At 40.1% G+C, this 12,916-nt stretch overlaps 1 protein-coding gene across 2 annotated transcripts in view; it reads right to left on the reverse strand.

Annotated features, from left to right (window-relative positions):
• Positions 1-1,697: 1,697 nt before the first annotated feature.
• Positions 1,698-12,916, reverse strand: part of MREG (melanoregulin) — a 50,369-nt gene continuing 39,150 nt past the window's right edge. For both annotated transcript variants that reach the window (XM_010861153.1, XM_010861154.1), the window contains exons 2-4: positions 6,064-6,154; positions 4,779-4,942; positions 1,698-3,534 (exon numbers count right to left, since the gene is read on the reverse strand). In XM_010861153.1, coding sequence (XP_010859455.1) covers positions 3,400-3,534; positions 4,779-4,942; positions 6,064-6,154 — 390 coding nt within the window. In that variant the 3' untranslated portion in view covers positions 1,698-3,399. The remainder of the gene's footprint in view (positions 3,535-4,778; positions 4,943-6,063; positions 6,155-12,916) is intronic.

Raw genomic sequence — 12,916 nt, forward strand, 5'->3', positions numbered from 1 at the left:
CTGTGAGTTAGATGTGGGGTAGGACTCCATTTATTATCTGCATCTCATGTGCCCCACTCTAAACAGCACACCGTAATGATACTCTTGTCCCTGGGTATCTATGTCCACTTGGACCTAGTGTCCTCTGTCTGGAGTGTGTCTGTGTAGACTCCTTTCTCTAGTGTAGTTATCCCAGTAAATAACCTCCTTTTGAGGGAGGAATAGAGGAAGCATTGCCATGACCCCTTGCAGTGGTGTTTCAAAGTTTTCCTTCTTAGGGATCCAGTCTTTCCTTCAGTCTGTAGTTTCTGGGTCTGGAAAATATCAAAGTCTGGAAAGCTAGCAAGAGATCATAAGTTTTTATTAAACTGGCTGTGTCTGTGCCCTACTTATCTCTTCATCATCCATCCTTGAGATTTTTTTTTAATCTTTTTCTTAATATTCATACATTTTTGGCTGTGCTGGGTCTTCGTTGCTATGCAAGGGCTTTATCTAGTTGCAATGAGCGGAAGCTACTCCCTAGCTGGTAGCACAAGGACTCTCACCTCAGTGGCTTCTCTTGTTGAGGAGCTCGGGCTCCAGGGTGCATGACCTTCAGTAGTTATGGCTCTCAGGCTCAACTGTCCCATGGCATGTGGGGATCTTCCGGGACTGGGGATCAAACTGGTGTCCTTTGCACTGCAAGCTGGATTCTTAACCACTTTATCACCAGGGAAGCCTTGTCCTTGAGATGTTTTGATGGTAAAGTGTGAGGAGTATTCTTATTGGCTGCCCATCTATTTTGCCCCTAGAGAGGCCATGTTTCATCAACCATCTCCAAATCTCTCTACAGGTACTCTTCAGATCTGGTCACTCATTATAATTGTGCCACTTGGCTTCTGACGGTGAAGCCCTGCCACTGAGCACCTCTTCCTCCATCCCCATTGCTACCAGTGAGTGCATTTCTGGAACAGCCCCTGCCCTACAGGGATACACCAAACTTTCAGTGATGTTAGTGACTCCTCACCAAAGCATTCTTTATCACTTTGGTCAGTGTGTCCACTCTGCCTTCCTGGGGACCCCTTTAAGGAAACACAAATACTTTTTATTGTTGGTTGTAATTATATTCATGGAATAGGAAATCTCGTGTTCTATCTGCTAAATTACAGCCCACCACCCCCTTGCTGCTGCTGCTGCTTAGTCACTTCAGGCATGCCCAACTCTGCAACCGTATGGGGTGCAGCCTGTCAGGCTCTTCTGTCCATGGGATTCTCCAGGCAAGAGTACTAGAGTGGGTTGCCATGCCCTCCTCCAGGGGATCTTCCCAACCCAGGGATCGAACCCAGGTCTCCTGCATTGAAGGCAGATTCTTTATCACTGAGCCCCCAGGAAGTCCCCACCCCCTTGCTTCCTTGGTGCATGTTAAAATAAATAACTATTAATATAAAATTTTCCATCCGTCACCTGAAACTGCCCTGCATATACACACGAACCCCTGGATCCTGTTCCTGCTGAGCACCCTGTGACTTCTGAAGTGGTCACTCCCGTCACCCTCAAGCCCCTCTCACATACTTCTCAATGGACTTGAGCTCAGACTGGACCCTTGACTGGCTTTAGAACAACCAGAGGTCCTTAAGCCCATCTCTCTCAGCCTCTTTACCTTTAATTTAAAGGGATTAAGGAAAGAATATCTGTTTCCTCTTTATTCTCGGAAATATAACACACATTCAACTGAAAAGTAAATATAGAAACTTTTTAATTCTTTGCAATGAAAGTTTCCTGGATAATTCCATGAGTTTTTATAATCATAGAGACAGTTTTAACCTTACTTATTCATTACCAAAAATAAAGACTATCGTTACAACTTATTCTCTATAGATGCAAACAATCTCCTCTATTTTGACATCAAAAAAGGCAAAGACAAAACACAAATTCCATGGACAAGGATGAAAACAGTATGATCTTCAAATGTATTTTGTTAATTTATTGTTTGTTTTTGGTTTTGTTTGTCTGTCTCACTGTATGTTTATCTTGCAAGAGCCTACAGAAGTGAGAGAAAATATCTGCAGGCTAATTTTAAACAACATGAGAGAGGTATTAAGAACTAAACAAAACAAAATAAAAATGTATTATTTATTTTAAAAAATAAAACTTTTTGTTTACTTATTCAACTACAAAAAATTTTCCTGAAACATGTCAGTTAATTGGTCTGCAATGCACTCATAAATGGATAACATGGATCTCCTCTGACAAATATTTTAAACAAAGTATTCACTACCAAAAGAGTTAGTTGGGGTAGGGAAATCTTCAAGTCACAATCCCCTGCACAGACTACATACAAGTTACTTTTAAACCTGAAGTCAGAAAAGCAAAATCTGTAAAAGTAAGAATACTGCAATTATTTTCAGCAATCTACTGATAAACCTGAAAAGCTCTTTTCAATACAATGAACCCTGATTTCATGACAAGCTCCTTGCTTAAGGGGCTATAACTTTTGAAGCTGAGCTACTCAACCTGTGGCAAACTGTATTGACAGAAATGCTCCATTCTGAAAATCATCTTCAGGATGGAAGACAGTCCAGCAATGACTTTCTTCAATGCAGCACGGCATACAGAGTTGCAAATATGCACGAGAGGACTCTGGGCAGGTGTAACTTTCAGTCAATAAGCTGGAAACAGGCTAAAGAGTAGAGAAGACAGTGAAGGTAAAATATGCCTGATAAAATATCAGGCAGGGGCTTGTGGCCCAGAGCTGGACACTATGCAAAAATGACATAACCAGATCTCAATAACGTTAAGAATTTGAGATGCCTGTACCACAACTGAAGACAGAGCTTTTTACATGGAGTTCTGCTTGGGATCATTCTACTTAGGACTCCCTCCTGAGCAGCACTCCTAGATATTTCTATTATCTGGTACACCTAAACTTCTGGATATTCTCCAATTGATGCTCTAAACACCTCCAAGGTTCTGTAGGTGCTCCAAAATCAAGGAAGGTCACATCATGCCTGGTAGTGTTTTGGTGTTAGCCTATATTATATAACAGTTATTTAAAAATTGGTAATCCATATTTAGGCTCAATGATGGCTCCAGGAATCTTATTAACTGGAATATCCCATTCTCCCAATAGGATCAGTGGTCAGAGCTCATTATGCAACCAAAACCAAAATGGGGGCAACAGAATCTAATCACCCATGATAAAACAGCCCACTGACCAACTCTCTGATGCAAGATCACCAGGATGTTTCAATGCAACTTCAACATTTCATAGAGTTTCATGATGACCAGCTATTCAAACTCTTAGGTTTTAGCAGGATTCAAAATCCTTTTTCTGTTAGCTAGCTCTCTCCTTGCTCATTCTCGTTTGCACGCATTTGCCCAACTTTGGATGGCTGTTGAGGTCCAGCGGAAGAATTCCCATTCTGCCTCGTAGCTTCTCCTTTAGGGACTTGGCAAAGGAAAGTAGTGCAGTTCTTTCTGGCCATCTGCCAGGCATGGGACCCCAGCCTTCTTGGGGTAAGTTCGACTGGCAATTTTAAAGAACTCTTCCGCAGCATCAAGTGCAATGAGACGGTCCTGCCAAAAAATTAAAAACAAAAGTGTTGTCAAAATGGAAACAAAGCCATGTCTGTGGCAAAAATTCATCTAAAAATCACATCCATGTAGAAATAACAATGAGTGAGTAGAACATTTATTAAATTTTTCTCAACAAATTTAGAGACACTCCTTAATCACTTACATTCTTCAGAAAACATTCCCTTGCTTTCAAATCATTTTTCAATCTTAGGCTGTATACCCACAATTTCTCACATCTCTTTGACCTAAAAATGGCTCAAAAAACTGACTACCAAACAAAATTGGCTGAAAAATACAGATTCTTGAACTACAACCCAAGTCTCAACTGGTCTAAGTGTATTCCAAAAACCTGAATTTTTAAAGCCCTCCAAGAGATGATGATGTGCTGGCTACTGAACACCAAGGCATAAGATGCCAGCACCATCTCCCACACCTCACACCACGGTGAAGTTCATGGGGTCAGAATGATGAATAAGTACATGGACTAACAGAGAAGCAAAAATTTAAAGCAAAATTGGGAACCCAAATGTCCATCAATAGAGGAATGGCTAAAGAAGATGCAGTACATCTATACAACGGAATATTACTCAGCCATAAAAAAGAACAAAATTGGATCATTTGCAGAGATGTGGATGGACCTAGAAACTGTCACTCAGAGGGAAGTAAGTCAGAAAGAGAGAAACAAATATTACATATGAATGCATATATGTGGAATCTATAAAAATGGTACAGATGGTCTTATTTGAGAAACAGAAATAGAGACAAAGATATAGAAAGCAAGTGTATGGGCACCAGTGAGAGGGAGAGGGGAGTGAGCGGGATGAACTGGCAGGCTGAGATCGACATACACACACTAGTGACACTATTCATAAAATAGACTAACTAATAGGAACCTACTGTATAGCGCCGGAAACTCTACTCAGTGTTCTACCAACACAACATTTTAAAGCAGCTATGTGAAATAAGTTGCTTCAGTCGTGTCTGACTCTGTGCAACCCTATGGACTATAGCCTGACAAGCTCCTCTGCCCATGGGATTCTCCAGGCAAGAATACTGGAGTGGGTTGCCATTCCCTTCTCCAGGGGATCTTCCCAACCCAAGGATAGAATCTGGTCTCTGAAATCTTCTGGATTGCAGGCGGATTCTTTACCATCTGAGACACCCTCCAAAAGGACAAAAGCATCTATACTCTAATAAAAATTAATTTTAAAAAATTACTAAAAAATAAGCAGATGGACACTTACCATAACAAAGAGATATCTCTCCGAGAGCTCCCAACTGGTAGGGAAAATACTGGTCTCTTCAGCCAGTCTCAACAGTATTTCCCGAGCTTTCCTTGTGTTTTTAGAATCACTGATGGTGCTCAGTTTTGTCACGGACAACAAAGAGTCTGCTTCTCTTTGAAAACCTGTGTAAAGAAATTAAACCCTCACGTGAAGCAGTCACAAGGAGACAACAGCCTGCAAGGGATGAGGGGACCGGCGACGGCTGTGGAGCAAATACGAGAAAGCTGAAGCCCAAAGCACTGCTCCCTCTGCTGCCCTGCAGCTCAGTGAGGTTGGTCGGGTCTTTAATTAAAATGCTTTTGCGGTTTCTTCGTATCAAATTTTCTTTGTCAACTTTTCCCTCCAAGTTAAGCCTCTGCTACTCACCCACTGACTGCCTGCCACCCACTTTATCAGTTTGGAAACCCTCCTCCCATTTCCTACTCTTCACCCCCTCCCCTGTCCCCAGAATTCCTACTTGTCCCCTCAACCTGCAAAATGGTCATCTTCAGGTCCAGACTCCTCCAAGCCCAGATTCCCTCCCCCAGGGCAATATCGTTGGCTGGCTAAATTACTTATACAAAGGTCTAAAAGACTCATAGATTTAATACAAGCATAATATAAGCAACAGGGGATAGCAACTTGGTACCCACATTTGCAAAGTTATAATGCCAAGGTGTAATGTTCTGTTTCAAAAGAGAAGGACTGAGGACTTCAAAATTGATAAATCCATTTTTTCTGAACATGAAAACAAGCTTCTTTATAATGTGAGGGCCATATTTACTGAAATTACAAGCCTGGCAGAATTAAGAAAAATCAATACCAAATAGCTACTCTAATACCACAGGTATTTGTGGTCTCTCTTACAAATAACATTTCTCCTAATCTGCTCTATCTTATAAAGCTATGAGTAATTGGCCAATCACTCCATTTAAATCAATCAATGTACAATGCCCCCAAATTCAATGATCTTGATTGAACGAATATCCCATATGATTTCACTGCCCTGTCCTACTTGATACTGAAGACAGATGGGGTAACACATGGCAAAATATGTCCTCAAGACAATGGCTGATGATAAGAGAAACATCAGATGTTTATGCTGGAGGATACAGAGAGGATGGCTTTGGGAAAACAATTAGTACACAGTAGCCTTAATCAGTCAGTTACTGACATTCCTTTTATAAAAACCAGGCTGGAGAAAGTAGAGAGGAATCATCACAACTGGTTATTTTTGCCATTTTATAATCACTTTTAGACTCACCTAAATCTTCTAAAATGTGTTTCCATCTACTTCTCACTTCCCTTCGAATCTGTCGCAGGGTGTAGATATCATAATTGAGTTTTTGCCACTCCTGTAGGAAAAATTAAACTTCAGTTTTATTTTTACACTTTGGTCTAAATCTCTATCTAATTCCCAAAGTTAAGTTGTTAATGCATGCAGTTCTCCTCTTCACTAATCTTCAAGGCATATCCTAAAAGAAGAGAAGGAGCTGGGTGAGATGAAGTCAGCAGGAATACATCACCTCCATGTCTGGGATATCAGCTATGTACCAGGTGATGTAACATATCTCAGAAACTATCCTAATTAACCTCTTCACATTATCTAATTTCCCAACTACAGTGATAGCACCTATAAAGTGGGGATAACAACAGTGAATATTCCATTTAAGGATGTTATAAAGATTAAAGGTATAAAAAAACTTTTATATACAAAATACCTGCACACAGTATTACTAAAGACTTTTTATAGATAAATAAACTGACGCCCAGAAAGTTTACCTAGCTAATACAGTATCATCCAGCTAATAGGTACTGGACTTGGTATTTGAATCCAGGTCTGACTCAGAAGTTTCTGAGAAAAAATGAGACCCAAAGAATTTGTATCTTCCTTTGTTATCAGAATACAGTGGAGTTGGGAATCCCAAGTTTCTTGATTTCCAGCCAATGTTTCCTTTACCGTATTTCAGCATTGCTCTCTTTCATTTGTATTCCCAAGACAGGATAAATTTTCAAGCACTCAGCAGAACTATTAAAAGGTTATCTTTTTGAATGCTTCAACCTTATGGGTAGTAGGTCATCTTTGTTGTTGTTCAGTCACTCAGTCATGTCTGACTCTTTGCAACCCCATGGATGCCAGGCATCCCTGTCCTTCACCATCTCCCGAGCTTGCTCAAACTCGTGTCCATTGAGTTGGTGGTGCCAACCAACCATCTCATCCTCTGTCACTGCCATCAATCTTTCCCAGCATCAGGGTCTTTTCTAATGAACCAGCTCTGCACATCAGGTGGCCAAAGTATTGAGCTTCAGCTCCTCAAACAGAACTTAAATCTTCCAGGAACGTAAGAATCTTTACTGCAGAGAAGGAAATGGCAACCCACTCCAGTGTTCTTGCCTTGAGAATCCCAGGGATGGGAGAGCCTGGTGGGCTACTGTCTATGGGGTTGCACAGAGTCGGACACAACTGAAGTGACTTAGCAGCAGCAGCAGCAGAATCTTTACTGAGCTACGGATTTCTTTTAAAAACCATGGAAATATGTTTTCAAGGAGCCTTATCTACATGAAAAATTCGTTTTATAGAGTATACCTTTTCTGTGCTAAAGTACAGCTTAAAAGAGCATCATTCTAAACGCTCAATTTGAGACTCAGATTATATGGTATTTTGACTCCTCTAACTGAAAATGTTTCAGTGATGCTAGGCTTGCCTTGCTCATCCCTAATCAACTTTCATGACTGGTTAAGAGAAATCAATTTAGCTGCCATTCCCAAACATTTATAGATACCACTCTAAGAAGGAAAAACTAGTAAAATAGAGCATATTTGTTTATGATTGCATTTTAAATCTTGTATCTGAAGGTACAAAGCTATCAGAAGGTCATGGGTTTCACAAAACTATAATTCAAAAAGATACATGCACCCCTGTATACAGAGCAGCACTATTCTCAATAGCCAAAACATGGAAACAAACTAAACGGCCATGGAAAGAGGAAGGGATAAAGATGATGTGGTACATATACACAACAGAATACTGCTGCTGCTGCTGCTAAGTCGCTGCAGTCGTGTCCGACTCTGTGCGACCCCAGAGACAGCAGCCCACCAGGCTCCCCCGTCCCTGGGATTCTCCAGGCAAGAACACTGGAGTGGGCTGCCATTTCCTTCTCCACAGAATACTACTCAGCCATAAAAGAGAATGAAATAATGCCATCTGCAGCAACATGGATGGACCTAAGTATTATCACATGAAGTGAAGTAAGTCAGAAAGACAGACAAACACTCTTTCGTATCACTTACATGCGGAACCTAAAGTATGGCACAGATGAACCTATCTATGAAACAGAAACCAAACTGTGGACATAGAGAGGAGACTGGTGGTTGCCAAGGGTAGGGGGTGGGAAGGGGTGGATCAGGAGTTTGGGGTTAGCAGATGCAAACTGGTATATACAGAATGGATGAACAAGGTCTCATTGTATAGCACAGGGAACTATATTCAATATTTTGTGATAAACCATAATAGAAACGAATGTGAAAAAGAATGTGTGTGTGTGTATATATATATATATATATATAATGAATGAACTGCTTTGCTGTACACCAGAAATTAACACAACATTGTACATCAACTGTACTCCAATAAAATAGAACTGTTTTTAAAAGTTCATGAATTTCAGCTGTTGTTTATCAGTCAGGAAGTGGTGAATCTGAGTACTTTTGCCTGGTCCTCTGTTTCTGACCAAAGGTGTGTATGCACATGCACATGCATGAGTGTGCAGTGACTGGAGTCAGGGTAAAGCCTGTGACCCTGGAGGGCAACGTAAACTGGGTCATCTCAGAAATGCGCAATCCTCACCATGTCCTCAGCACCATGTTAAAGCACTCCTATCCAATGCCCTACAGACTGTCTAAGTATTCAGTAGAGCACTGCCATTTTCACTGGATGTGCCATTCAGTATACACAGCATCTTGGAAAAGGGCACAAAGGGGTTGAATTCCAGTTCCATTACTCATTAAGAGCTTAACTTTGGGCAGGTTCATAAAGTGACAGCATGTCACTGGCCTAATCTGCAGTATGGGATAATAATATTGGCTTCCTCTCGGGCTTATTATGAGGATCAAATGCTTTCAGGCAAGCCCTGAAAATAGAGCTTGGTGCACATTCTCCTCCAAAGCAGTGCAGCCACAGCTACGAAACAATATTCCAAGACTCAGGATTGATTTCTATTACAAGGACTGAGGACATTATACATGGCATGAGGCAGTATCTCATCGGTGAGGACCTTCAGAAGAAACATTTCTCTGTTCTTCACATCAGGTAGGATTTTGCTTTTCCCAAAAATTATTTCACTGTTCTGAACACTGAATTTTTATAACTGATCGGTTTCCATGCTTTCCTGAAAACGTAGAGTCCTATCATGGAAAATGTACAGAATCTCGAAAACGTTTTTGAATTAACAGAAGTTTTTACTACTTTTTACATCTTTTTTTTTCCCCTCTTCTAGTTTGTGCTCTCTCACAGTAGTTTCATATAAGTTAACTTAACTCCTTTCTGATTTTAAAAAAGATTATAAATATATAAAAGATTACACAGAGCACCGCTGTGCTTCTTCTCAATGAAACTGACCCTCCTTGCCGGACTAAATGATAAATGATCAAAGTCCTGTTCATGCTTGATAGAGACCCGCTCAATCAATTTGCAAGACACTTAATACATTCACATAACCTTAAATTATCTAACAAACCACTAGGTGGCTTCACTACCTTGCGATGAAAAGTCTGCTAATTTTCCTTTAGCTCCTTGGGCTGATGGTCAGAACTTCTGTCCTGAACTAAGTGTAGCCAAATCTCTCTTTTTCAGACACCCATTCATCATTGGGTAATCTAGGCTTCAGGTTTTTTAAATCTTTTCTTGCTGTCCATATGTTGGTTATTTTGCTATTCCTAAACACTAACAATGCTACACAATCTCATTGCATTTTACTGTCCGTTCCTCTGATAAACTGTCAAAGGAGAAGCAACGATGCAACGTTTTAAAATCTGCCGAGTATGGATGCATGTGATAAGTGCCTATTAAGATTAACAGAATGAAACTCAGCATTTCATAAATCCACATTTCTTCTTTTGACACAATAGTCATGGATAACCATATATGAAAGCATTCTGAAAGCTTTGTGCAAAATGTAAAGCTCTAAAACCAGAAGTAGCTTGGGCAGAGTTTTAACAAAGAATTGGCTTTTGAAAAAATAAATGATGATAAGAGAGGATTTGAATTTTTTCTTAGCATATGATCCCAAAGAACAGAATCTAAATGTAGCAAATAAGAAACGATGATGAACAAAATCTTACCCACAACTAAAGAAACTAACTCATTTATTCCTTAGTATTAGAGAAAAACAAGATTTATGATGTCCTTCTACATTTTAAAAATTGCAGCAATTTTCTTCAGACAAATAACTTGAAAATAACAAGTCAAATATTCTTCACAAATGACTTGACACTCAAATCTACTAGACATCAAAAGTTAACACTCTTACCTTCTAAAACAATCTTTGTTTACTCATAATTTCTGAAGTAATGCAAGGTGGTCATTGTGTCACTGTGGCCTCCAAGTTGAACAATGAGTACATTAGCAGAGGTGTAATCAAAGAAATCATGCAAATTTAATTTCATAAGGTATCTGGGAACCAAGTCAAACCGAAAAACATCTGATTGAAAAAGAGCAACTGAAGATACTTAGCTGAATCCTTGAGGATTTTCTCCTCTCTAGTTGTTGGCCAGATCAGATTAGAGCTGCTAGATAAGAAGGCTGAGGTCAAACATGAACAGCAGAACAAAGAACAATCGGCTTCCACAGTCAGGAGCCAGCTCTCCTGCGGCTTCTCCATCCCATGAGCTGGTCTTGACCTTGAGCTCTGATTTAAGCTCCAGGGGTCATCTTCTCAGACATAAAATTAAAACATTTTATTCACACCTATTCTGTGTTACTGTGAGGTTGTAGATACATGGCACAGTTAAAATATACTTCTTACTTCTTCCTAAAATGGAGATTTGTACATTTGAAGAAATGTACTCTAACAATAGATGACATATACTTTAAAATCATCTTATACTTTTAGGAGCAACTTCAAAAGAGATTAATTTACTTTTAACTATACAAATATAACTAATATATAATTAATATAATCACAAAGAAATAAAAATTCAAAGAGAACAGAGGGCATAAAATGAAAACTTGCTGCATCTGCTTGGCTTGAGTTGGGTTACGTGCCCATCCTTGAGCCAGGGGGATATGCTGATTGGCTTATGTTATTGGATTTCAAGCCAAGCACCCCTTCAAAGGATTCTGATTTTGTTGCTCTGAGAGATAGGTCCCACACAGATATTTTAAAATAGTCCCTTATTGGTTCTAATATCCAGCCAGGGTTGAGTTTATTAGCTTAAGCCAATCAGTGTCCTGTTTGAGCTGTGGTGCTGGAGACTCTCGAGAGTCCCTTGGACAGCAAGGAGATCAAACCCGTCAAAATCAGTACTGAATATTCATTGGAAGGACTGATGCTGAAGCTGAAACTGCAATAGTTTGGCCTCCTGATGCAAAGAACTGACCCACTGGAAAGGACCCTGATGCTGGGAAAGATTGAAGGTGGGAGGAGAAGGGAATGACAGAGGATGAGATGGTTGGATGGCATCACCGACTCAGTGGACATGAGTTTGAGCAAGCTCTGGGAACTGGTGAAGAACAGGGAAGCCTGGCGTGCTGCAGTCCATGGGGTCACAAAGAGTCAGACACGACTGAATGACTGAACTGAACTGAATCAGTGTCCACTCTTAGAACTGAGAATGTAACTGTTCTCTCCAAAGGAAATTTGGGACAAACTTGATAGATTGATGAGAGAAGAGGAAAACAGGTCTTGAAGAAGCGAACATCAAGCATCTGCTTGTGGCAGACAGATCAGTTACCCCAGGGTCTGTATTATGTCTTTCTTTTTTGCTACTGGAACCCAGATTTCACTGGGGGCTGCAATGTGCCAGCCCCAGGGAACAGATCGTGATCTGTGCAAATGCTAGTGAGACTCTGTGTCCCCACTTGTCCTTCTCCCTTGCAATGGGAGACAGAGAAAGATGGAAGAGCTATATTGCCCCAAGTACCAACATGTATCATACACTGTGTACATCCCTATGGGAATTGCCACTTCAACTCAACATCCACATTAAAAGACGACTCCATACGACTGTAGCTATAACAACATCATATTGCTAATATTAAACATCTAACTCAAGGAACTACAAGGTGCAGAGTAGTCAAATACTTTTACTTGAAAGTGATAGCTTTTTGATAAAATGAATTCTTTGAATATTGTAACTGCTATCTCTTTCCTTTCAATTTTCACCAATTCATATCATCTTATGCTACTTTCTATTAAAAACGGAGTTTCCAAAAGATATTTAAAAATATATATATATTGACTGCTTCTCCCATTTCATTTTCTTTCATTCTGCAGGTAGATAAGTAAGAAAGACATGTGATATATGGGGGTGGAGGAATATCTGCATTTTAACAAGCCTCTAACGGATTCTCTCATGCTTGCTTTTCACAGAGAAATGTGAAGTGGATAACACAGACTAAGGCAGTCTTCAAGCTACTGAAGAGCATTCAAAGCTGTTGACGTCAGCTTGGAGGAAGGTTTTTAGTGACACAGGAAAGGGCTTGGTTTCTGAGCTTAGCCATCATTTTCATCAGGTACTGTATGGGGTCAAAGTTCACAAAAGTAGCAGAGATGACCAACACAGGGAATGTAAGAATCAAGGCTTGAAACCTGTAACAAATAAGGCCTATGATATAAAATCTACAAGTTGAAATTTATTAGCAGCAGTTCATGCAAAAGACACGTCCCTGCATCTGGTCCTTTGGCTATGTTGACTTTTTTCAACCTAAGAGTTGGGTGCATTTTTATTTGCTCCTAATAACAAGAACTAATAACTTTATTTATTCCTTGTTCCAGTAAGACTTGTTCGTGTTAGTGGAAGCCACAGGAAGATCGATATTAGATGGGACTTTCCACCCAGGATGAAGGTTTTCTAAGAGAATGGGCTCTCCATCACTGGAGCTCCATGCGATAGCTGCT

The sequence above is a fragment of the Bison bison genome, unplaced genomic scaffold (assembly GCF_000754665.1).
Source record: "Bison bison bison isolate TAMUID 2011002044 unplaced genomic scaffold, Bison_UMD1.0 scf7180017864471, whole genome shotgun sequence".
Lineage (NCBI taxonomy): Eukaryota > Metazoa > Chordata > Mammalia > Artiodactyla > Bovidae > Bison > Bison bison.